The sequence below is a fragment of the Micromys minutus genome, assembly GCF_963924665.1.
Source record: "Micromys minutus genome assembly, chromosome: 29".
In the NCBI taxonomy this organism is placed as follows: Eukaryota; Metazoa; Chordata; class Mammalia; order Rodentia; family Muridae; genus Micromys; species Micromys minutus.
The window spans coordinates 36144685-36168587 of record NC_137964.1 but is presented as its reverse complement, the minus strand read 5'-3'; the positions used below and the strand labels follow the sequence as shown (position 1 = coordinate 36168587).

General features: G+C 44.9%; 1 protein-coding gene across 8 annotated transcripts in view; it reads right to left on the bottom strand.

Moving 5' to 3' along the window:
• Positions 1 to 767: 767 nt before the first annotated feature.
• EP400 (E1A binding protein p400) overlaps positions 768 to 23903 on the bottom strand; it is a 95212-nt gene continuing 72076 nt past the window's right edge. For 3 of the 8 annotated variants that reach the window (XM_080941060.1, XM_080941065.1, XM_080941064.1), the window contains 24 exons: positions 23345 to 23456; positions 22990 to 23133; positions 20914 to 21072; positions 20604 to 20687; positions 20090 to 20224; positions 19481 to 19525; positions 19240 to 19393; positions 18534 to 18775; positions 18200 to 18373; positions 16960 to 17007; positions 15574 to 15710; positions 15406 to 15462; positions 13008 to 13086; positions 12606 to 12896; positions 11183 to 11228; positions 10990 to 11099; positions 9760 to 9967; positions 9453 to 9646; positions 7691 to 7912; positions 5560 to 5755; positions 5089 to 5213; positions 4574 to 4720; positions 3038 to 3115; positions 768 to 2587 (listed from right to left, as the gene is read on the bottom strand). In XM_080941060.1, the coding sequence (XP_080797186.1) occupies positions 2315 to 2587; positions 3038 to 3115; positions 4574 to 4720; positions 5089 to 5213; positions 5560 to 5755; positions 7691 to 7912; positions 9453 to 9646; positions 9760 to 9967; positions 10990 to 11099; positions 11183 to 11228; positions 12606 to 12896; positions 13008 to 13086; positions 15406 to 15462; positions 15574 to 15710; positions 16960 to 17007; positions 18200 to 18373; positions 18534 to 18775; positions 19240 to 19393; positions 19481 to 19525; positions 20090 to 20224; positions 20604 to 20687; positions 20914 to 21072; positions 22990 to 23133; positions 23345 to 23456 (3460 nt within the window). In that variant the 3' untranslated portion in view covers positions 768 to 2314. The remainder of the gene's footprint in view (positions 2588 to 3037; positions 3116 to 4573; positions 4721 to 5088; positions 5214 to 5559; positions 5756 to 7690; positions 7913 to 9452; positions 9647 to 9759; positions 9968 to 10989; positions 11100 to 11182; positions 11229 to 12605; positions 12897 to 13007; positions 13087 to 15405; positions 15463 to 15573; positions 15711 to 16959; positions 17008 to 18199; positions 18374 to 18533; positions 18776 to 19239; positions 19394 to 19480; positions 19526 to 20089; positions 20225 to 20603; positions 20688 to 20913; positions 21073 to 22989; positions 23134 to 23344; positions 23457 to 23903) is intronic. The other 5 variants (XM_080941063.1, XM_080941066.1, XM_080941067.1 and 2 more) reach the window with 3 other exon arrangements.

Genomic DNA, 23903 nt, shown 5'->3' with positions numbered 1-23903 from the left:
TTTCCTTTTTGACTGGACTGGTTTTAATTTGGGTCCTCGTGTTTCTTTTGGTTAGGGTTTGCCAATATTGCTAATGATCTCAAAGAACCACCTCTCCATTTCATTGTTTCAATTTCACTAATTTTCGCTCTGATTCTGGTTATTTCTAATGTGCTCTTTTTGACTGTTTTTGAAGGTCTCCAGTTTCTGGAAGGTTTTTAGTGATATGAGCTTCCCTCTTAGGACTTCCTAGCATCCTTAGGACTGTATTTGTAGTATATTGTTTGTTCATTTTTCTTTCTTCTCCTCCCTTAGGTTTCAGACAGGGTTTCTCTGGCACCAGTTGTCCTAGAACTAGTTGTTCAATAGACCAGGCTGGGCTTGAGAGCTGCCAGCCTCATTAAAGTGTGGCACCACTACTTGGTGTGTTTTCATTTTCATTCTAGGAATTTAATTGCTCTTTTGATTTCTCCCTTGACCCAGTTTTCATCCATGCTGTTCAGCTTCTATGAGTTTTGGTGTTTCTTTATAGCCAAGTACACGCATAGTGTTTTCAGCTTTTCTAAATCTGTTGAGAGACAAATTAGACTTATGTATGGTTGGCACTGGAGAAAGTTTTCTTGCATTGGGATCTAGGTATTAGGAATGAGATCACTGGTAGTGTTTTTGATATAGTTATCTGGTCTTGCCTTTATGGAATGGGTGTTTGGATCTGGTTTTCAGTTCTTGGGGCTACTTTGTGTTGATCTGCAAATGGAGTGTCAGATGTAAATTCAACCTGAGTCTAGAAGTAGCCCTTGATAGTCCTAAGCAGAAATGAAGCATTCTCCCCCCCCCCCCCCCCCACCGGAGAGGACTTTGTATGGTTGTGCACTGGTCACCTGATCATCTAGGATCGAAGAGGAACTCTGTATCAGGAAGTAGAAATGAGCAGTCTTGTTGCCAGGTAGCTAAAGAGGAAAACTTTGGTGCCAACATTGCTTCTTTTGTTTATTAACCTTGTAAATTAAACACATCCTTAACCCAAACAGTGGTCTATAAAAGACAGAACAAGAAGGGTGTAGAAAGGTTATTTATTAGCCTTTGCTTAGTAGGACATCTTGTCCTTTTAAAATCCTATTCAAGTACAAATGCTTGTGTTTACAAAGTATTTACAATTCAGTCCTGTTTCTTACACTTTTTAAAAAACACAACAGCTATCTGGTTTAAAAATAAAAGCAACTGCCAAAAATGAAGACTCTGCTTCTCTCACCAAACACTTGGCTTGGGCACTGAAGCCATGGACCTACAGGGAACAGAACTGCTGCTGCTGGGAGCCAGGTACCAAGTACCCAGGAACCCCCAACACACAAGACAAAATGATGGGGCTTTGTTTGAGACCACATACAGGACCTCTTAACACCTGCTACTCCCCCCCCCCCCCCAAGTTTCACATTAAGAGCTCAAAAGTGAGTTCTGGGTGGCATCAGGATGGGATATATTGTCACATTCCTGCCCACACAGGACACAAAGGCGGTTCAGACATGATAGATGGCACACGGTACAATCACTTCTGTCTTCCAGGCTGTGGTTCTGACATGACGGCACAGGCCTCGGGTGACCTAAGCCATAAAATAGGTTTCAGCATGGATGTGGAACATGGACCTTCTACTCTGGCAAGTAAGAAGGCATAGTTAGCTTGTTATGTCCATGAATGCCACATGTCACCTTGCAGTAGTGAGAATAGTAAACACATAGGACTCGGCTTCATTCTAACTGACCCCTTTCCCTTCTTCAGCTGCAACGACCATAACAGATAAAACAGTTCAGTCAGGACAGCTGCCAGGGGTGGGGTGGACCAAATGATGCCTCCAGATTAAGCCTAGACCAGGAAAACAGTGTAGTATAGTATCCTAGACCCAAACTAGCTTGTTCCAACTGTAAGGGATCCGTGGAAGTGCCTAGTAAAAGGTGTCTAAACAAATATGCAGAGATGGTGTTAGCCCCAGCGCTTCATTCAAATCAAAGGTAATGTTCACTGGAGCAAGATGGATGCCTGTAACATAAGCCATGTCGAAAAGGATATATGCACTTTTGAGAGGATCTCTGATGGTCTGACATCTTCTGTTGAAAGATTACAATGCATGTGCACAACAATGGTAAGATATGCAGCCCTACTAAGTACTGAGCGGTGCACACTAAGAGAAACTCAACTGTGTGCACTGCCTAAACAGGGACTGTCACATACATACAGGACAAAGTCAGCTGTGTAGCCACCCTACATCAGCAGATCCCAGAGTCCACAGTGCAGAGTTCTACCAGGACAGCCTTAGCACAGCGCCCACCAGTTTCCATCCTACTGGCAAGGAGGTTTGGTGGGCGTCTTCAACCTCACAGCAGGGACTCTCATTTGTAACTTTGGCTGCTGGCTCGGGCTATCAGAGCTGGTTGGAAGCTGTGCTGGGCTTGGGCCACCAGGGGTCTGCAGTGATGCTGAGGCTGTAGTCACCACCTGCTGCTGGATGAGCTTCTGCTGCACCACCTGGGCTGTTGCAGTCACCGTTGGGATCATCTGTACCTGTTGCCCTGCTGCTGTTGCCTGTGTGAGTGTCACTGTCTGTGGAGAAGCCTAAGCCAAGATCAGAAAGCACACATCACCAGAGAACAGCTCTGGCTAGCCTACCCCTTCTAGCAAGGAACTACTGCATACACCCCATGGTCTCAGAAAAACAGCAAAGGATTTGGACCAGTGTAACATTGTTTGGTTTCTTCACAGGCAGCTTAAAGTGAAAATATTTGAGACAAATGCTGCACCAAAGTAAAGACGGCTCTGGGTCACAAAGGGGTGTTGTCACTTGCCACCTTGCCTCCAACCTGGATCCTACAAGTGCCTGTCGAGGGCAGGTTCAGGCAAAAGCCAAGTCCTTAAGCTTAGTGGTCCTGCTCTGAAAATTCCCTGGTCATTTTCCCTGCAAGTTCATCTTGTGGTGTGCACTATGAAAACCAAAAGCTCTTAATCACTAGCATCACTTTTCAATGAACTGTGACCACCCCTCCCCCAGGTCTCTGCACAGCTTACCTGCTGAGAAGCTGATGCGACTTGCTGTATGCTGGCCACAGGTGTTTGTTGCTGCACAACTTGAGGAAGTTTTGCAACCTTTGACAAAACAAGGCAGACTTAGGATTCAAAATGCCATGTTTTTTTTTTTTTTTTTTTTAAAGCAAACACAATAGCAGGTAATATGGACAAACAATCTCAAGTGTGCTCACCTGGATCCTAGGAGGGTAAAGAACAACCTTCATAACCCATAACTCAAGAGGATTTTTAGTTTCATATTCTAACTTTCTCTTTTAGTAAATTGGACTTCAAATTTGAACTGCAACATTAGTGCAAATTAGTGGCACCGTGTCTAAGTGGACCAGGAGACTTCACCAGGACAGGCACTGAGACTTCCAAGTTGTTTCATCCATCATAAGAGCTCACTTCTGTAAAACAAAACTTCCTACCCTGTGTTCACCTCCTGCAGATATTTGCTGCACAAGTCTCTTGTCACAGAAGCTGCAGGTTGAATTCCCAGAATTATAGAAGCTTCACCATACAGACTGGCAGCACCTACAACCCCTAGCACTCAGTTTGAGGTCAACATGGACTATATCTACAGCATGTTCAAGGCCAGCCTAAAACCATCTTCAAACTACCTGTTTTATTCAGATTTCTGTAACCTCAAGTATGCACACAGGGGATCCTAAGGCCTGTTGCAGTTCATGAATCTAAAAGTTCAAAATGTGTGCAAACACTCATACAAATTAATACTTGTGGGAAGTAGACACAAAATCCCACCTCTAACCAAGAAGCTTTCTGCAATTGTAACATGCTGGGAGAGAGAAAAATCAGTTTTCTTCAATGAAGTGTCACTGGGAATTATCAACCACAGGGTGCAGTCCAGAAATACTTCTCCAAATAAATTCCATATATTTGGTAACTTTGGTCTTGGTGTTTTCTCTTCCCCCACCACCGCTCTCTGTGTATGGGGGTGGGGAGTGGTGTCAAGGTGCTAGGTGATTAGAGAGTGGGGCAGGATAAAAAGTCTGGGAAAGCAGAAAAGTAGTAGTAATTTTGGAGAGGAGCAAGATGGAAGCAGGCATGGATGCTTATCTCAGCGCATCTCTAGATTGATAAGGTCGTTATGATGGTTTCTAAGCGTCTATTTATCTTAACTATATGTACAGTTTATATTTTTGTCCACTGGTTGTAAGCTTACTGTGTAGAGGGTTTGTGGATTGAGAATTTAACATACAAACCTGTTTCATAAGTTAATGGTTGTGGAGAAAGTGAATGAAAACAACACAGGGGGGGGGGGGAGTGACCCACGCCTGAGTTCTTAGAGGCAGCATGGAACCACTAGGTTAGAGATACCCTGCAGTGCCATGTGGCCCCATGGGTGACAGCCATAGCACAGGATAAAAGGCTACCATTTTTAATATTTACCGCAACAGTGGGGGGTGTATACAAATCTGACTGGGACATCTCAGTGTCTTTCCTGGAAAGTCCCTGAAAATAACAAGTACTTCTCACAGTGCCACGGCATGGAGTTGCACACAGTACCAGGCTTACCTGGATCTGAGTCTGCACCTGCTGAGTCCCAGCCAATTTCTGGGCCTGGGAGATGGGTGTGGTCAGAAACTGGGTTTTAAGGGCTGGCTGGGCAGCATAGGCAACCTTCTGCTGCGGGCCCTGAGTAGTGATCTGTTGGGTGGTTAGCTGAAGAAAAGAGACAGCAGAGGCTCAGAGTTGACAACTGGGTTCCTTCCCTACTCAGAGCCTCCACAACTGCTAGATAACAGTCAGGACCATCCCAAGATCCTGGCATTGCCCTACCTTTCTGCCATTAGGTGATACCTATGGCAGTAAGTCACTATGTACAGGAAGCAGTATCTCCTGTCTGATCCCACACAGTCCCAGTGAGAAAAAAAAAAATCCATACCTGGTGTCCAGCTTGAGTTCACCCAGCCTAGCACCATCAGCTACATCTGACCACATTAGCACCCCCACACCTTGTGAGGCCTGTAGCCCATTTACTCTGGACCCTTCCCCCAGCACAAAGTAAAACTTCACACAAGAAACCATACCTTCTGCTGGACAGCAGCCTGGCCCTGGGCAACCTGTGGCTGGATGGCCTTCTGCTGCTGGACAGCCTGCTGCTTGAGCTTCAGCAGTTGTTGGACATGTACGGGTTGGGCCACAACAGTCTGCCCTACAAGAACATATGTCAGTTAGGCAGGTCCTGGCAGAGGCTCCCTGCTTATCCAGGTTCTGTTCAGAAAAAAATTAAGTACTAAAATTGTCCTAAGGCAAACAAACTAAGCAGACTCTAGGTGTATGTTGTGTTTCTATCTCATAAATGATGAAACGTGGAAAATATCAGAATGTTAATGGTTAAAACCAAGGGCCAAAACTTACACTCAGCCCTAGGGACAACATGTGTAAAGCCAATGTTAGGACAGAGCAAGGCAGTGACCATCTCCACCAGAAAAACCTCCCTGTGTACCACACGGCCACCTGGGAAAGGCATGCAGCAAGAGGAGGCTGCAGGAAGGTACCTGCTGTTTTTTGTGGCTGTCCAATTGCCACGCTGATCCCTGCAACGTTCATAGGCAGGGTCGTGACCCCTGGCGAGGAGACCACAGCTGCTGGGACAGATACCACCGGAGGCTTTGCCAAGGCCACCTGAGCAGGCTGGGGCGTCTGAGTTTGCATCTGCCCTTGTGCCTGCAGCTGAGAAGTAGGGACTCGGGTCTAAACAGTAGAAATAACAGGAGAATCCAGAGAAATTCAGACATTGTGTGTCTTCTCTTTCCTAATTTTTTAAAAACATTTTTTGACCAGAAGTCAAGAAAATTGATAAGGATGGACTAAATGGAAAATCTAAAATCGTGAGGCCAGCCCAGGGTCCTCTGCTTGCCAGAAACAGATACATGGGGACAGGATCTGTACAAGACCTCTGGGTTGTCAGTCCTGCTGCCATGTTCTGATGTCCGTAAGATTCCAGACATAGCTCTCACCATTCACGTGCCACTTATTCTCCATCCTCTGGCTTCCACTCCCTTCTCTCCCAAGATTACTGCTACAGCCACTCAAGGCTACCTGATCCTACAGCTATTCCACACTGCTACCAAGTGCTTTTCTCCTAAAATTACATTCTACAAAAGGACAATGGAAATTAGTCAATTTTGTATATAGAGATTATCCAAACACATGAACAGAAAGAAACTTAAGAAAGTAAAAGCTACCCACAGTAAAAGCCCACACACAGGAAACTGAAAACGACATCCTTCTAAGCATCTCTTCCATCTGTACAAAAATAACATAGTAGGACGAGTCACTTGTATTCCATACCCTCTCCCTTTACAACAGCCACTTTTAAAGCTCTTGATGAAAGGTTAGCCTTCACTGTCAATCTGACTGGATTTAGAACTGCCCAGGAGACAACCCTCTGGGGAAAGACTGAAGGGAGGTTGCACAGCTGAGGGGAAGACGAAGACAGGCCCTGAATGTGGACTGGGAGCCCAGACTGAGCCTGATGAGCTGATGTCAGCATTTGTTTTTGTTCCCCAACTGCAGAGACGATATTGCCTGTCTCTTTCTCACACTGCCACAACTCCCCACCATGATATCACATCAAGGAGGAAAGGAAAGGAACTAATCCGGTTGCTAACCAGCCTTCTGAATGTCTCTAGGTTACAGCCCAACCAACAATTTCTATCGGAGGTAAGAGCACTGTTGTATTCATGAGCATGTGAGGTTTGTGGCAAAATTACTACAGTCTCTCTGCAACAGCCATTACCATTCCGCGGATTTGCAGTTTTGTAAACACAAGCACAACAGTCTTCTTTTTGAAATAAGTCATCCTCAGACTTCCTCTTTGGTGGAGGGACCCTTGACAAAGACTTACTACACACAGCAGAGCCCAAGTGCCTGGGACCGAGGCCCTATCTCAAGCTACAGTTACTAAGTACAGGATCTGAGCAGGTATTTAGCCCATGTGCTACAGTTCCTTCATTTGTAAAATGTAGCTCAACACAAAATACCGAGAGACTGGTGCAGAGTGCCTAGGGGTAGCAATGGCTGCCAGCCCTCCAAGGAGCACCCATCATTGGCTGCTGTGTGTGACACAGAAGATTCCAAGCACACCAACCACAGTGTGTGCATCTCCCCCAAACACCACTATCTTGATTCCTTTATACCTCAAAGTCTCTCTCCCTGCTGCCAAGTGATCACCAGTGAAGTGGCACCTGTGTGTCTGCAACACACACACACACAGTGGTCCTGTGCTCTAGTTGTACTGCCATTGCCCTTTCCCTTCCCTGGCAAAGAATAGGACAGCTAATGTGCTGTGCCTCCCTTTGCTGTTCACCTGCTGTTCCCAACCACTTGGTCACTACAGGCCTGGTGACACTCGCTGGTTCTATAAGAAGCTCTAGCACAACTTGCCACAAATCTAATACCTCATCCTCTCTAAGAACCAAATCTTCAGCAGGTAAAGGTGAATGCTATGCAATCCTAGCACTTTGAGTTTAGTCTCTAGAACTCTTGTAAAGATGGAAGAAAACTGACTCAAAAGAGTTTCCAACATAGACATACATCCCCCCACAAATGTAAAGAACAAAGCAAAAGCTTTGGGAAAATGCAGAGATGGTACTTTGGACAACACACATATGAACTGGAACTTACAAGCCGGGCCACTTGGAGGTTGGCAACTGTGGTGCCAGTGAGCAAAGCCCCGGGCCGTGGGGCTGTGACTGTGGTGAGCTGAGGACTCTGCTGTTGCTGTGGGGGCTGTGGAGTCTGCACTTGTACTTGCGCTGGTTGCTGTGGGGGACCTGGCTGGGCCTGTGGTGGTGGGGGCTGTGGTGGCAGCTGCATCTTCTGTTTCTGCATCTTGATGATGTGTTCCTGAAACCCAAATAAGATATGTCCTCCACACGAGCTAACCATAAGCCACCATCCATCTCTGAGAAATCAGGTACATTAACTGAGATGCAGAATGCAAACCATCCGCACTGCCAAGTGGGCACTGAATGAAACTTAGTACCTCACTGAAGAAACAGAATAGCAACTCTGACAGATGACTAAGATCAAACCAAGCTTTCCAGGCTCTTACTTCTCACAACCAGTCTAAATAGTTAATGACTTTGTAATTAAGCTCCACCAATAGTAGTAGTAACTTGGCAATAAACCGTATGCCTTTCAAAGAAGTACAAACATCAAGAAAACAAGATCATGAGCTGAGTATGGTGGCTCGAGACTGCAATTCTAGCACAATGCAAGTAGAAGAAAAAGTCCAACAATAACTATATGATACCATCAGACTCAAAACCACAAAGATGTCAAGTTCAGAAAACACTAAAAAAAAAAAAAAAAAAAAAAAAAAATCACCCTCCTATCCCCCAACTATATGAGTTGTTCCTAACAGATCTCTCTGGATGTATAAGAGATGAGAATGACTTGGAAACTGAATTAGGAGAATGTGGGTAGGACATGCTGACTGGAGCAGCCTCAGTGACAACCTGCCTCTGCTGGCCTTATAGACAGAAAGGACAGACAAGGCTGTCTAATTCAGCGGCCACAGCTTTTCAGGAGGAGGTGGGGCGCTATGGGGAGCTTTGAAACATAACTATTGAATGAGGAGCTGAATGAGTTTGTGGCATTTCAAATGATTTAAGACATGTACCTAGTAACTACACATAGCAGGGTAGCTCCTAACTGAGGTACCTGATTAACACTTCTCAACAGGATCAAGGTTAAAGTGATGATAAACACTCAAGAGGTCACAATAGAACAAGAACAGACATAGTCAAAAAAAGAACATCTCTGGGTCCTTCTTAAGCCTCACAGAGGTGGGTCTACCTCATCTCTAGTGTGTCAAGCCTCTGACCAGCAGCTCAAAGGATCAAGCCCAGCAGTGAGTAGGAATCACCAGAAAAGTCCTTGTTCACATTGTATGTATTTTTCTGGTTTCTTTTGATGCTGCATACTAGTGATTCTGCATTTGTGGCAAAAACATAGCATTACCTTCTACAGGAAACACATTATCACAAAAAACAGCAAGATAGCAGACTGGCAAAAACTAGAAAGAAACATCAATGTTCAAAACAAGCAACAAAGAGAAGCTACTGTGCTGTGACCTAGCTGCTCCTGAAGAGGAGCCCCGAGGAGTGCTTTTGTACTGTCCTTCTAGAACGCTTCCCATCTTAGTCCTATGGAAAACAAGCTATGGCAATACACTGTATAGGATTCCAGATTACCTCCAGCAGGAAACCCAGGTTTCCCAATGCTTCTTAGAAGCTTGATGCATGCTTACTGGATGGAAAGTTGTTTAAATACAAGAAAGCAGGCTCTTTACCTAGAGGCAATGCTGGATTTTTGCAAAATAGGTTCTGAATTGAAGAAAGACTAGGCATGCTTGTGACGTTATAATGAAGGACATATTTACCGGTGCTAGCTTGCCCACAGCTTTGATCTGTGCAGGAGACTGGGCCTGGCCCTGGAGCTGTGGAACTTGCACCTGGGAAGTCTGCTGCTGCTGCTGTTGCTGCTGCTGCTGCTGCTGTTGCTGCTGCTGCTGCCTAAGAAGCTGGAAATGGGCAGCAGGGGTGATGGTTTTTCCAGGTAGCTGAACCCCTGTGGCTGTAAAGAGGCTGGCTTGTTAGACCTTCGTATCCTCAACTCCTCTGGAGAATAATTGCAAACTGAAGCTCTAATAGCAGACACTGGCTCAGGGAAACACCAAGCCCCTTTACCTTGAGACACCTGGGTTACTAAAGAGCGGGTTGGGGTCTGCACTGGAGTCAGGTTGGTAGTGACCACAGCTGAGGCTGTCACGGAAGTGACTGCTCGAACACCTTGAGTTGTTGTCATGGACACAAGGTCAGTGGTGGCAGTGGCTGGAGAACCAACTGCTCGTTGCTGGGTGTGGACCACCTGAGCAGGAGCAGAACCTCCAGACGTCTAGAAAGGTAACACAGGAATGTTATCACAGCTGCCCACCATAAGGCAAGATATTATCTTTCCCTCCAGAAGTCCATACTTTCAATGGCTTGTCACATGCAAAATGAATTCAGCCAGGCATAGTGGTGCTCGCCTTTAATCCCAGCACTCGGGAGGCAGAGGCATAAAAAGAAAACAAACAAAAAGGTGCAAATTGTCAAGATTCATTTTTACTGTATAGCTCCCCAACTGTTCTGGTGTCATCTGGTGAGGACAGTGCTTTCCTTTCTGGCTTCTCTTGGCATGCTCAACAATCCCATTGACTACACACAGCATGCGTATCTATGTATGTGTACCATCCCTAACTCCATCCATTTTTGGGTCTATCTCTGTAGGATATCATAAACCGCAGTGGGAAACAGCATGCTGATGTAAGAGTATTAGATCTTTGAGATGTCACTTCTTATACAAGAGGCAGGCTGCTGCTTTTCAGGCTTGGTATCAGAGAATCAAGTATATTGTAATGTGTTTTATTTTGACTGTGGGCTATGAAAAGAAAAGCAGGTGGCTGACACTAGAGAAATTTTCTGACCACATGCCCTGTGCTATGCCACAGAGGGCACTTCCTCTTCACCTAGGGGGATCATCTTCCCACAGCCAACCTTAGTGCTTGTGATGGCTCTCTCCTGTCCAGTTGCCTTCACCCTGGAGAATCAGGTTGCTTGCTCTCATACAGCTCTGAGCCCCACTACCAGAGCACACCATACTCTCTATAATGGCAAGTAGGCCAAGGTGACTGGCTGCTGTTTCTTTATATACCACCTTTCTTCTCTCTGAAAACTTGTCCTATGGGGACATTCATCCTTCCCTAATTATACAAAAGAAAACAGTTTCCTAACACCTGACTGATTCGCAAACTAATCAGCTGCTTATTCAAGAAATTCAAACTAGACCAGTTACTTTTTTCATCTATGGTATGTTCAAGAAGCAGTCTTCCCAGAATACAAGTCATGGTATGCTCTCTGACCATGGGAACAACTCACAGTCAAAGCTCCAGGAGCCACAGGTGATGCCAGACGCTTGTTAATGGACTGGAAAGTAGCAGCAGGGACACCGGCTATTGTGTTCACAATCACATTTCCACTTACAGTGCCTAAAGAGGACAACATGGTCGTGAGGCCAGAGGAGAAAAGAAAGACTGAGCTCTTGTTTTCAAGCCCTCTGCACCCTCCTCACCTGTTGGGATGCTTGTCCCAGTGACTGATGTTTTAATGGTTCCTGCCTATTGAAAACAGAAACTCAGGTTAACTTCAGGCCAGGCCTTCTGCTGCATAAACTCTGCAAAATCAATTATCATCAGCCAATGCAAAGTCCAGAGCATATTTATTCCCTTGGCTGCTTTTAGTCTGCTCACCATCAGGGCTGTCTCCCTTTCCCATGCTGCCCCTCACCGAATGCATTATCTTCAGCCCCGAGTCCCTTCCCTCACACTGGCTACATGCAAGCCTCTGTACTGGCTGCTTCCCTTCTCGCCAATGCTACCCTGTCACTTTTGAATCTTCCTATCAACCAATCACTGTCCAAATTCGTCCTGTGATTATTATTCTATCCTATATAGGAAGACAAACTTCAATGGGCAGGAGTTATTGCCCATCAAACTTACTTAGAAAGTCCCCCCCATACAATATAGGGTTTAGTAAATGTATCATCTGAGTGAAGGGAGAATGCTGCCCAACCACATACAAAAACCTACCACAGCTCAAATCTAAGGAGTAAAGGTCTGAAGAATGTCTCGGTAAAGTGCTTGCTTTGCGAGTATGAGAATCTGAATTTAACTCTCATGGATATAAAAACCTCCAAGTAGTGTGTGCCTGTAATTCCTGTATTGGGGAAGCAGAGACAAGAGGATCCCTGGGGTCCACTGGCCAGCCTACTTAGCCAAATCTGTAAGCACCAGCACCAGGTGAAGGCCCATCCCCAAAACAGGAGTGGATGGCTTCTGAGAGCAGTACCCAAATCTTTGACCTTTGTATGTAATAGCATTCCTGTGTACTTGTACACACCACACAAATACTTTCATGCCTGGCTGACAGCCTTAAGTGTCATCCAACTTAGCACAGAGTCTGTTCTCTTCAAATGTGACTACAAATGGCTTCAATGACTGTGTGATGAACACCACAGAAAAAGAACTTAAGCACTTATGTTAACACCGGTGCTGGCCACACTATGAACTTCCTTTGTCTGTTTGTGCACTTATAGCTTGAGAACGTAGGTGAGCTTGAGTGCCATCCCCAGGTGGTAGCGGTGCATGCACAGTGACCCAGAAGGCACTGCTCTGTCCACTTGCAGAGTGACATCTGACTTATTTTACAAAACACAGCTTCTCTTTTGTCTGAGTTGTGGTCTTGTTTAACAGCTAGGGCTGCATTCATCCTCACAATCTTGTCTTAATCTCCTTCAAGCTTGGATTAAAAGTGTGTGTGACTACAGCCAACTGTAGGACCAAGGTCTCCTGAGTCCTGATCCTCAACCAAAGAGTGGCTTCAGCAGACCAAGCTATCAGGATGGCTCGGCCGGCTGAAAATGCAGGCATACCCCAGGATGCACCCTGAGTTCTCAGAGAGGGAGGTGTACAGACTGTGGGTTTAGAGGCTCTCACCAGCACAGCAGCACTGCCCACAGTTGTCATTGTGGGCTGTCCCTTTGACTGTGTCTGTACAGGCTGTGGCTGGGCCTGGACCTGGGGCTGGGGCTGGACAACAGGCTGCCCTGCTGGTGTCTGACTGTTTGCTGCCTGTGGCTGGGGCACTGGTGGTGGTGGCTGCTGTGGAGGTGGTGGTGGTTGCTGCGGCTGCTGTTGCTGCTGCGGCTGTTGCTGTTGCTGCTGCTGCTGCTGAGGAGGTGGCTGTGTCACCGGCGGCTGCTGTGCCTTCTGCTGATCAGCCAAAGCCTAAAAGGACCAGGTAGGAAAAGAAGCTGCTAAAGGAACTGGACCCAGCGTAGGATGACAGCATGTTACAGCAGCATGTTTTTGAGAAGACCCGGGTTTCAGGCACTGTACCTTTTTTTCTTTTGCAATTCGCTCTGCACGGAGAGATGCAACTTGAATGGGAGGCAGTGGCTTGTCATAGTTGATTCCACTTAAAAGTAAAAAGCCAAAGTTAAAAAGCTATCTCATCTACAGCTTCAGTTACATGTATGAGCCGTGGTCAAAAATATTGCTTGAGAAATTCCAGAAACAATTCATTAGGTTTTTTGTTGCTTTTAAAGATTTAATTTAAAAAAAAGATTTACTCTTATCTGCTGAGCCAATCATCAGCCCTATAAATCATTAGTTTTAAACTATATGTTGCTCTCAATAGCATACTTTGTCTCACTTATTCCAGCTCAGGGTGTGAGCTCTGTTTTGGTCCAGGATGTATACTGTATACACTACTCAATTATTATAGTAACTGTCACAGTCTCAATTACCAGAATGACTATATTTCAGGCTTTCGTTAAAAAACAGTCAGACAGGGGTGGTACACTCCTTTAATCCCAGCATTTAGGAGGCAGAAGCAGGCAGATCTCTAAGCTCATGGCCAACCAGTCTACAGAGTTCCAGGATGGTCAGGGATACGCAGAGAAATCCTGCTTCTAAAAAGAAATAAAATAAACAAAAAACCACCAACCAAAGAAAGGACACAAACAAAAACCCCAAATAAACAAATTTACAAAAAGAGAATGATGGGAATGTATATATGTCAAAAAAAAAAAAAAAAAAAAAGAGTCATGTAGTGCTTAAATCAAAAGTGAAAGGTTTTTACTTAAGAAAAAAATTGTACAGCACATGGTAGATCACGACTGCCTGTACAGGATTACCATCACTCTGGAGGCTGAGGCAGGAGGATTACCCCAAATTCAAGGCCAGTTTGTACTAAAGCCTTGTCTCAAAAAGAAAACATACAACCAACCTCACCCACTTCCCCAACATACACTACTTTCTGCAGTTTCAGGAATCCACTATCAGGTAGTACTCCATGAACTCCACAAGTCTTCCACGGCCTACCAAAGAACCTAAAGCCTGTCGAAAGCTATCCCAGAATATCAGACAAATGCCACCCCACCTCCTATTCCCGCTGAATAGACAACCTTTGTTCTAACACCTCAGAGTAGATGCTGTAAGGTTTTCACCCAGCTCAATTACACAGTAGACCAAGGTGACCTCATTATTGCTCACGTCTAGCTACACGAGTGCCCTGCTCAGCCCATGAACGTCTCACAGTCCCTACAGCACACTCAGTTTTCTGCCTATACTGCTCTGGTGACTGAGTCTCTTTTGTCTTCTCTCTCCAGGCCCAGCTCACAAACTACCTTCCTAGGAGGTAACTAAACACCCCCTAACACCTGAAACTATGCTTCCCAAACCCTAAGCATCCTCCTTTATGTCCTATACTATACACAGAACACAACTACCTCTGAAGATCCTCTCTTTCCTCCTTTATGCTACACACACCTCTGAAAGGCATACCAACATTGTTCATTAAGCACTATGTGCTCTGCTAGCCCTTGACCTATTAACAAAAACAACAACTGAATTACCTGATTATTTCACCCAACCAATAAGCACTGCTGCTGAGGTGCCAATGAGTTATACAGGGCTGGGCTTTCGAGTTTGCACATGGTGGTCCAATACTGAGATATAGAACACTGAGAGGTGAACAGCCCAGGTCACACAGGCACTGCTAAAGGGAGCCTTGAACTGCTACTGGGCTCTCAGCAAATGTGCCATGAGTTGACTCTTGGCAATGACCACTCTCACAGCTTTATGATAAGGAGACACACAGGACTTAACAGAAAAGTAGGTGTTAGACAGGAAATGACCAGTGTGTACACATGTAGTGTTGAAGACAAAGAGGTGGCTGTTTCACCCAAGCAGATCTCCTTCCTAATAGTTAACCCAGAGAACATATAAAAGTGCTGTTTGTATCCAGCCCAGAGCTCAATTCCAAAGAGAGTTTCAGCTTCTTATTTCACCCTCCACCCGCTATTTTCTTTTTCCTCTATTGAATAACCAAGAATTGTCTCTAAACTTAATGTCCTTTTATGGTACAATCAACAAAAGTTGTACTGGGAGGGAAGAGGAACCTGCTAAGAAACTTCCTTGCAATCACTCTCTCAGCCTTGGAACACATTAGCTGTACCTGGCAACAAAGCCTCTGCCACAAAGCATGGATGATGACTCTTTATAAATGCAGGATATGACTCTTAATGTGTCTGTCTATCTGGCAGGGGCTACTGTAGAAAAACTCTGATCAAGGGTAATAGCCCTCAAGTTTTCTCAAGCTAAGGTTCTGTATCATCATGGTTAAAGCTTAGATCATGCTATTTTATACTATAGATCAGTAGTCTACTGAACCTACTAAAGTAACTACACAAACTCATTTCAAAGGCAAAAAATGTCAAATTCATAGAAGTACCTTTCTGCCAGCACAGAGGCATGCTTGGGGTTTTTCTGAAAGGGATTCATGCCAAGCCTGCAACAGAAACAAGAGAACAGTTACAAGGGCAACCAATCAGAAGCAAGTTTCAGTCGGCAGCCTCTAAGCTGACAATCTAAATAACACATTAGAACCCAAGGAACATACAGAGGCTTGATTGGGGGACTTCTCTTGCCAGCTGTCATCTTCATCAGCTCAAAGTGGCTTGTGTACAACTGGGTGTGAGTTGCGTTCTCATCCTGAGCATAAATCTGGCTTGTGCGGAGTGGACGGTTGTTCTTACTCTGAAATAAAAATGACAGGAGCTCATCAAGTTTAGACCATCAGCCTGATACACAACTACTCTGGAAACAGCATTTGCTGAATCAGAAGCCTGTGTCTAAGCTCCAAGGGCTGCACCCAAGTCCCATTCCCTTCCTTTCTTTCTGGGATAACCTAATACAACAGTAGCAACAATGAGTGATCATCATTTGCTGGTACCTGGCAATGTTCCCCAATCCTTAGGAACCTTTGCTCAATTGAGCCTTCCCCTTCACTAAGGAGAGAATTGTTGCACAAAATATTCAGGGTCACACCCTGGAGTTAACACAAGGCAGGTGACAGGGCAGGGCTGGCTGCAAGTCTTCAACTGTTGAGTCTAATACCCACAGACACTAAAGGGCAGTGGCAATCTAACACAGACACCTTCTACCCACAGTAAACAGAAAGGCAAAAGGGATGTCTAAGACTGCATTCCTTCAAGGCTGTGACATCATTTGTACCTCATGATCTTTCCTGTTTATAATGTAGATGAACAAAAGGACATTCAAAAGTTGTCCACTTGCTACCCAAATACCTGCTCTCAGATACAAAGTCCAGATATAAGTCTGTACGAGGTCAGAGACAAGCTCACAACCCCGCCTGGCCCAGGACTCTGTCTCTTAGTATCTCTGAACCCTGACTAACTCCATTACTGAAGTCAGTTACCCCTAGTATAACTGTGATATACTTAGGCAAATAAACACATGTACACGTCTGTTGCTGGAGGAATGCCTTAAGTTCAGAGAGAATGCCAAGGAAAGTCAGAACTAAAAAAAAAAATGAATGTGCACGGTTTCGGTTACATGGATCAGCTTTGTGAACACTGTCCCCTATATAAGCATTCTCCAATTTAAACAACAACATTAAACAAAGGGAAGCAGGGAGAGGGGAAAGTAAGAGTCACACCCACCACCAGAGCAAAGGCAAGACAAGGCCAAAGGCAAGAAGGACATATATTCAGCAACAAATGGCATCTAGCCACCATGTTACAAGCCTCAACAGGGTGTGGATAACAGGAAGGCTGTCAATGTCCCTGAGGGTCTGTCTCAGTGAGTCACTGTGTGGTTCCATCGGGTGAAGAAGCAAAGGTTCTACTGTACAGGAATGAAAGGCACTTGAGAAAACCCTGAGTGCTATCTCTGGCCTACAGCCCAGGCTCAGCCTGGTCTCACTGTGCTGCTCTGCACGGCACTTACACAAAGCTTTCCATCTCATTCAGACGCCTCCTCGTACCTTATAAATATTTTGTGCCTTTTTCTTTGGATTAGCGTCACATATCAGCTATAAGAGAAGAAAATATTTTAGCTTTATTTTTTTCAATATTAAGGTAATGGCTGCTATTATTATAAATGCTTCCAGAACATAAAAGAGTGAATGTGATACTTCAGGAAGTTTTACGGTAGAGGAATCACAGAATGGTATCATGAGGAAGGCTTGCTTTTTTATTTTAAAAAAAAGCAAACGAATGTTTTGTTCTGACACAGTGTTTTAGAAATGACAAGAGATGGTTCAAAGAGTGGTCACAGAAGTAAGGTGAGTGTGGCATCCTCATCCTGAGGGCATACATGACTCTCAAAGCCAAGGTCAGTTTCACAAATTGTACCAAAACAAAGACTAGATGCCTGTCTTGTCAACATTACTGTTGCTCCTAAGCTAATGAACATACTGTGGTGGTCAGAAAGACAGTGTTCTCTGCACATATGCCTTGGCAACAGAGCTGAACATCTGCAAATGTTGGTATTACGTGGGAAAAACTAGGGTTAAGTGGTGAGGGTGAGAGAGAGAGAGAGAGAGAGAGAGAGAGAGAGAGAGAGAGCGAGCAAGAGCAAGAGCAAGCGAGCTATGTAAAGAAAGCCAAATGGAAAAACAGAAACAGACAAACTCAGAGCAGAAAGGAGAAAAGCTGAATAGAGGCCTGCATGTCCCTGAGCAGCAGCACCGACTCATTTTTGTCCAGGATGCAAACCATAGTAGGCTTCTTAAAATGAAAGACACAATGGTTTGGCCACATTATCAGTCAATAAATACTTGCAATGCTCAGTTATCCCAGAAAGAGACTGCTTGTCAAACCACTGACTATGCTTGCAGCACAGAAAGTATGAGCAGACTCTTCTGTAAATGAACTGGTTACCAAATAAAAAGAAGAGTTCTTCCTCACTCATCTGAAGTTAAGTACAAAAACTAGCGATGAAAAAGGACTGATGGCGGAGTTCTCCACACTGCAGAAACAGCACAGATGCTGGCACCTGGTTCATATGCTGCTAATACCAACCCTGTCTCAAGGGCAAGGTGGCTGATGCTCCACAAATATCCACACTGTGTGCCAGGTACTATTTACACGTGGCCCTCACTGGTCAAGAAGGCTGACTTCAACACAGTCACGGGGACGGCTACACTGCCCAGCAATGCACAGCAAGACCTAGTCAGTGCAAAGGCCAGATCTTTCCAGGAAGACCAAGGAGTCCAAGCTCACCTTCCCCTCTTCTCTGGGAATGATGACATTCTCATAACGATTCCGGCACTGCTTGGAAGAACGGTAGATTCGACTACAGGAGTTGACAACATCACTGACAAGGTCCCAATTAGGAGTGTGGGCAGGTGACACAATCGTGAGGTTCAAGGGCAGCTCAAGCAACTGCTTTACAGCCTGGAGGTTGAGGTTTCAGAGCACATAGGTCAACACACTTCAAATGCATTGGTGATATCTTTATGTGTCAAAGACACTCCATATAGCACTATGAATTGCCAATGTAGGGGAACAAACAAACCACAGGAATGCTCAACCCAAAGATAACACAGCCACTCACCTGTAGCAAGGCCCAGTCCTCGCCAATGAGCCAGTCGGGACTGTCCTGGGCAGGTTCCCCTGAGGACTTGACATAGGTGGGCAGAGGTTTGGCAAAGGGTGTCTGCTGCTTCAGCAGCAAGTTTTTCTTCTGCTCTTTGCCTTCACGCCGAATTTTCAACATGCCAGGTGTTGCCCGGTCAAACAAGGATCGTGGTGGGACAACCGCCTCGCCATGCCGCTGCTTCTTCTTCCGACCTGCAGCTGAACAGGAGCAGAGTTCAGCAACACAGGACACTGAGATATCTCCTCCCCAGTGAGATAAAGAAAAAAGAAAAAGGCACACAGAGGCAAGTGGACCAAGAAACTATGGAAACAACTGCTGAAGGCAAAACCAGTTTCTTGAGTTTAGTATTTATGTTTTGGGTTTTCAAAACAGTCTTACTACTTAGCACAGGCTGGCTTGGAACACTTATGATCCTTCCACCTCAGCATCCCAAGGGCTGTGAATGCAGATATATGTCATGGCACCCGACCTCCCAGTGGTTTTCTAGTACTAACTGTAAGCATCAAGCCCCTTGCCCTAAAACAGAAGAACTCAGAAACAAGGTACAAGAAACAATGTGTGGGTCCCTCCTCCCATGCCAGCAGAGGGAGGAAGAGCCACAGTGAATTAGCCTCTCATCAGCATGGCAATTCCTAGAGGCAGAAGTCAGTGAGGTGCACACCTGAGGGGTCTGTTTTGTGCCGCTTGCGCTCCTTCCTTACATAAACAGGAGGTAGCTTAGCTTCTGGGATGGGTGTGGTCTCATACATGAGACACATAACCGAGTCAATATAGATATCATTGTCATCCTGAGGAGGGGTGGGCGGTGTCCAGAGCTGTAGAGAGAAAGCAGGTTCCATAAGCTGCCAAGCTGTGGGGAAAGTTGGCCCTTAATCAGGTATTCAGGGAGAGGGGTCACATACCGGCATGACTTCTGTTTGTCCATCAGCATCTTCATAGACATACTCCTATGGAACACAGACAAGTTTGAGACACACAAAGGCTTTAACACACATGTTGCTGTCTCTCACACATACTGTGCTCCCTGACACTGTAACTTTGGTGAGTAAGGCTGGTTTTTTGGGTGGTGTAGTAAAAGATAGTTGCACACAAGTAAGATGGTGCACATATGGCTATGAGTATATACTTAAAGCATATAAAGGCTGACACAAACATATCGTCATGCTATATGCCACAAATCTATATTTGACCATGGATTTAAAATTATGTCTTATTTAAATCCTAGTAGTCACATCCCATCCATTAAGTCAAGTTAAGATCTCAAAGTGTCAATTATTGCCAGCAGTGGGGGCACAAGCCTTTGATCACAGCACTTGGGAGACAGAGGCCAGCAGATCTCTGTGAGTTTGTGGCCAGCCTGGTCTATAGAGCCGGATTCAAGACAGCCAGGGCTACACAGAGAAACTCTATCTTAAAAAAACAAAGAAGTGTCTACTGTCAGGACTGTGCTTCAGAGCAGCAGTCAGGTGAGGAGAGAGCTGAGCTCTCCGAAGAAGTGCAGGCTAGTTTACCATGCTGTAGGCATCCTCCCGAGTGTAGGTGAGAAGCTCTGCCTCTTCCTGCTCCAGCTGCAGCCGGGCCTCCCTTTCCTGTAGGGCTCTGGCATTGCGGGTTTCCCAGTCCTTCATTGATGCCATCACCAAATCCTGTCAGAACAAAGCATAGGAAAAAGAACTTCTGAGATCAGAGCAAGTGGTCAACTCACCCAGCCACTGTGGACACACAGTGGAGCTCTAGCTCCCCAAAGGGATGTCTCAGTTCTTACTGCTATACATGTTCTGCCCCTCAACATATAACCCTTGATCAGCCCCAAGCTGCTTCCAAACAAGTGCAGTGACACCAAGGTAAAAAGACGGCAACCCAGCTGCCTGCACAGGACTTCAAGATTGCAGTCTCGGTGAGGCCTGCACTGCTAGGATTTGGATGTCCCTTGATCTCACAAAGTCATAGTCACTTCAAATCAAATTCTACACCAAGAATTTTTACTTTTACTATGTCACACTAACCAAAACTTGATTCTCTTACCTCACTGCTTCTCTCTTTCTCTTGTTCAGTGGTCGTATGGAACAATTCCAAGTAATTCAATGCATATTTTTCAATTGGTGTAAGCTATTTCAAAAATATATTTTTTGAACTGGGTTAGTAGCAACTTAATAAAGATCAATAATTCCTTATAAAATCTTTCACCAACATTTAATTTTAAAAGTAACTGTTCTTAGTCAAAAAAAAAAAAAAAAAAAAAAAAAAAAAAAAAAAAAAAAAAAAAAACATAATTTATACAAGGGTTCAAATGTTAAAAATCTTAACTCTAGAGAAAAAAAAAAAATCCTCAAACCTGTTCCATAAAGTCAGCCAGCTCCTCCAGCTGTGATGGTTCCTCATCATATCTAGAGCCATCTAAGTCTGAGGACACAGCTATAGTGCTGGATCCAGGCATAGCTTCCTCTGTGGACCTCTGCGCATCTTCCTCCAGACACTCGATGCTCTTGAGGGCCTATAGGGAGTCTGCACTGAGACTTGAAGGCGGACTTGTCAAATGAAGGAGTCTGTACCGTAACAAACAGCAAGCCTCCAAAGGTAGTTCCCTTCGTTTAAGTTTCACCCATAGGCTGGATGACAGGCATTCCAATGACAGACATGTAGGTAGATCTAAAACTTCTAAAATTCACGCATGTGCATATACAGACGCCCCCACTCACACACACTCTTGCATGTGAGTACATACATTTGAAAATACTAGGCTAGAGTGATGGTGCACTTGGTTTTTCAGAGGACCTGAATTCATTTCCTAGCACCTTGGGTAGTTCACAACAGCCTGTAATTGCAGTTACAGGAAAACTGACTCTCTTTTCTGGTCCATGCAGTCACTAATACTCATGTGCATCCACATGCACACACACAAAAATAAAATACATCCTTAAAGTTTCTAACATCCAAAAACTTGACCAGGCAATTAACATTAATGATCCAGGCACTGGGGTGGCTCAGTAGTAGAGGCTTACATGAAGCCTAGGGTTTCATTGCCAGCTTTGGGGCAAGGGGGATGACAGTTAAATGGACATTAAACTCATGAAGAAGGTGTTCAGATTCACTATTCAACAGCAAGATGCAAAATACACCTACCACATGAGACTATAGCTGCTGCAGCACTCACATGCTGCTGAAGCATACCGCTCAGCTGCATCTCCTAGTTGTACATGCAAGACATGCTGGATAGAGCCCCTGCCTCAAGGCTTACATTCAGTAGGAAAACATACATGTACATGTTCACACGAGACACTACAAAAGCAAACTTCAAAGCAGTCATTCATACGTAGGTCTCATGAGCAGTATGGCAAGTTCATAAATACTATTACGCAGAATGGGAGCAGATACACTACTGCCACATGAAACTAAGAGCAGTCCCAAAGCACAGAACTCTATTCATACCCAACTCAAGATGGACAACTGTAAAAGGAGGCCACAAGAAGAGTCACTTCTGGAAAGGAGGGACTTTCTGAATAGTTTGGCTTTAGAATTAGAAAGTAGCTGACCATCACTACTGTTGCTAAAGCTGTGATAGCATGGAACACAAGCCAGTGCACACCAGGGCATTGCTGCACTCCATCATTCATGGCTTTTGCCAAAGAGCAAGCAACAAGTCAGTTGTTTTCCTAGACAAACAGCAGAATCAGAGGTGGAGCAGCTTCCAGGGGGAGGACATTCAAAGAGGGTGTAGAGAAAAGGGTCTGGAGAGGAAGGGACCCCTCTCCTTCATGAGACTGCAGTAGAGAAGGATATTCAGCAATCGAGGGGCAAGCAAGGCCCCTGGGGTAGAATGGGCCTTGATCAAGCCAGAAGTGAGAGAAAGAGGATACGTAGTCCCGACAGGTATCTGCTATGTGCCTGTAACAAGGGCCACGGCACAAGACCCATTGTGCAACTCCACACCTTCAGTGCCTGAACTCAAACAGTAATATCCCTTACATGCACCTAGAATATTATACCCCAACAAGGAATCAACGTGAGAAGTACCAAGCAGAGACATTCTGGGGCCTCATCTAAGTCTTCAAAGTCAGCTGTGTATTTTACAGGCAGATGTATTTTACATCTTGGGGGCCAGATGGGATGTGTGGCTCTTTAAGTCAATACTAGAAATCAAATATGGCTCCGAAAGTCCTAATGGAAAGAGGACAATGGCTAGCATCTTCTTCTTCATTCCCTTGATACTTCTTTACAGTTGGGGCAGAGCAGGAAGGAAGGCAGGAAGGCTTCAGAATCAACAAAGGGGAGAATCCAAAAAGAGTAAGGGCTGAGACTCAGAAGCCAGGTGAGGAGTGAAAGCACACAACTACACTGGGAAAGCACATGCAGTCATAACTCAAATATTCATTGTCAAACAAGCATTATGGTAGACCAGGTTTTCACTCACCTCTATGAAAGGTCTTGCAATTTTAGGTGCGATAGTTTCGCTGACAGATGGTTCCTGAGACAGCACCACAAATTCTTCAGCTTTCACAGGAAAGCCGGCATCATCCATAGGTGAGTAGACTTCAAACAGCTCCTGGATAGTTCGCTAAACACAAATAACAAGCACAGTGACTTCCAGGAACAGACACAATCCTGTGTCTGACCTGAGCCCACCCAAAAATTAACCTTCATTAGTGAATTCACATTAAAAAAAAAGATTCTGCTCACTGTGGCATTCCTCACTGTGAGGAAGTGAGACAGAGTCTCCCTGTGTGATCATAACCAATCACTAAGGATTCCTAACATATGAAGGCTACCTGAGTTAAGAATGCCATCGAGTAGTCATTTCCCTGAGCAGCTACTTCTCGGATCAAATCTTTAGTTCCATTTTTCAACAATTTCTCTTCAATAGAATTGCCACTGACAAGCCTATAAAATAAAGGGGAAAAAATGTACTATATATATATATATATATATATATATATATATATATATATATATATATATATATATATATATATGAAATAATAGTTATATCATCTAGAAACACAAACCAGTACCAGACACAGGTGTTCAAAGGATAGCCAGAGAAGCAACTTCTACCTAAGCCACTCTGTTACTCCCTCTCAAATCCTGGTTCTAGAGTCTGCCATACAACCTTCTGCCTACCACTGTTTCTCCCACCACATCAACCTAGACCTTTCTCAACTGGTTTTGGATTCATCCCTACTGTCTGTCCTTACAGACTACAACAGGCAAAGCTGATAACTTCCCTGACTTTCAAGAGGTGTCCCACTCTTACCTGTCCCCTGCAAGCTGCTAGTCCCCTAGAAGGTCTTGAGTACTACCCCAAGCAGGGCTCATTATTCAGTCTAT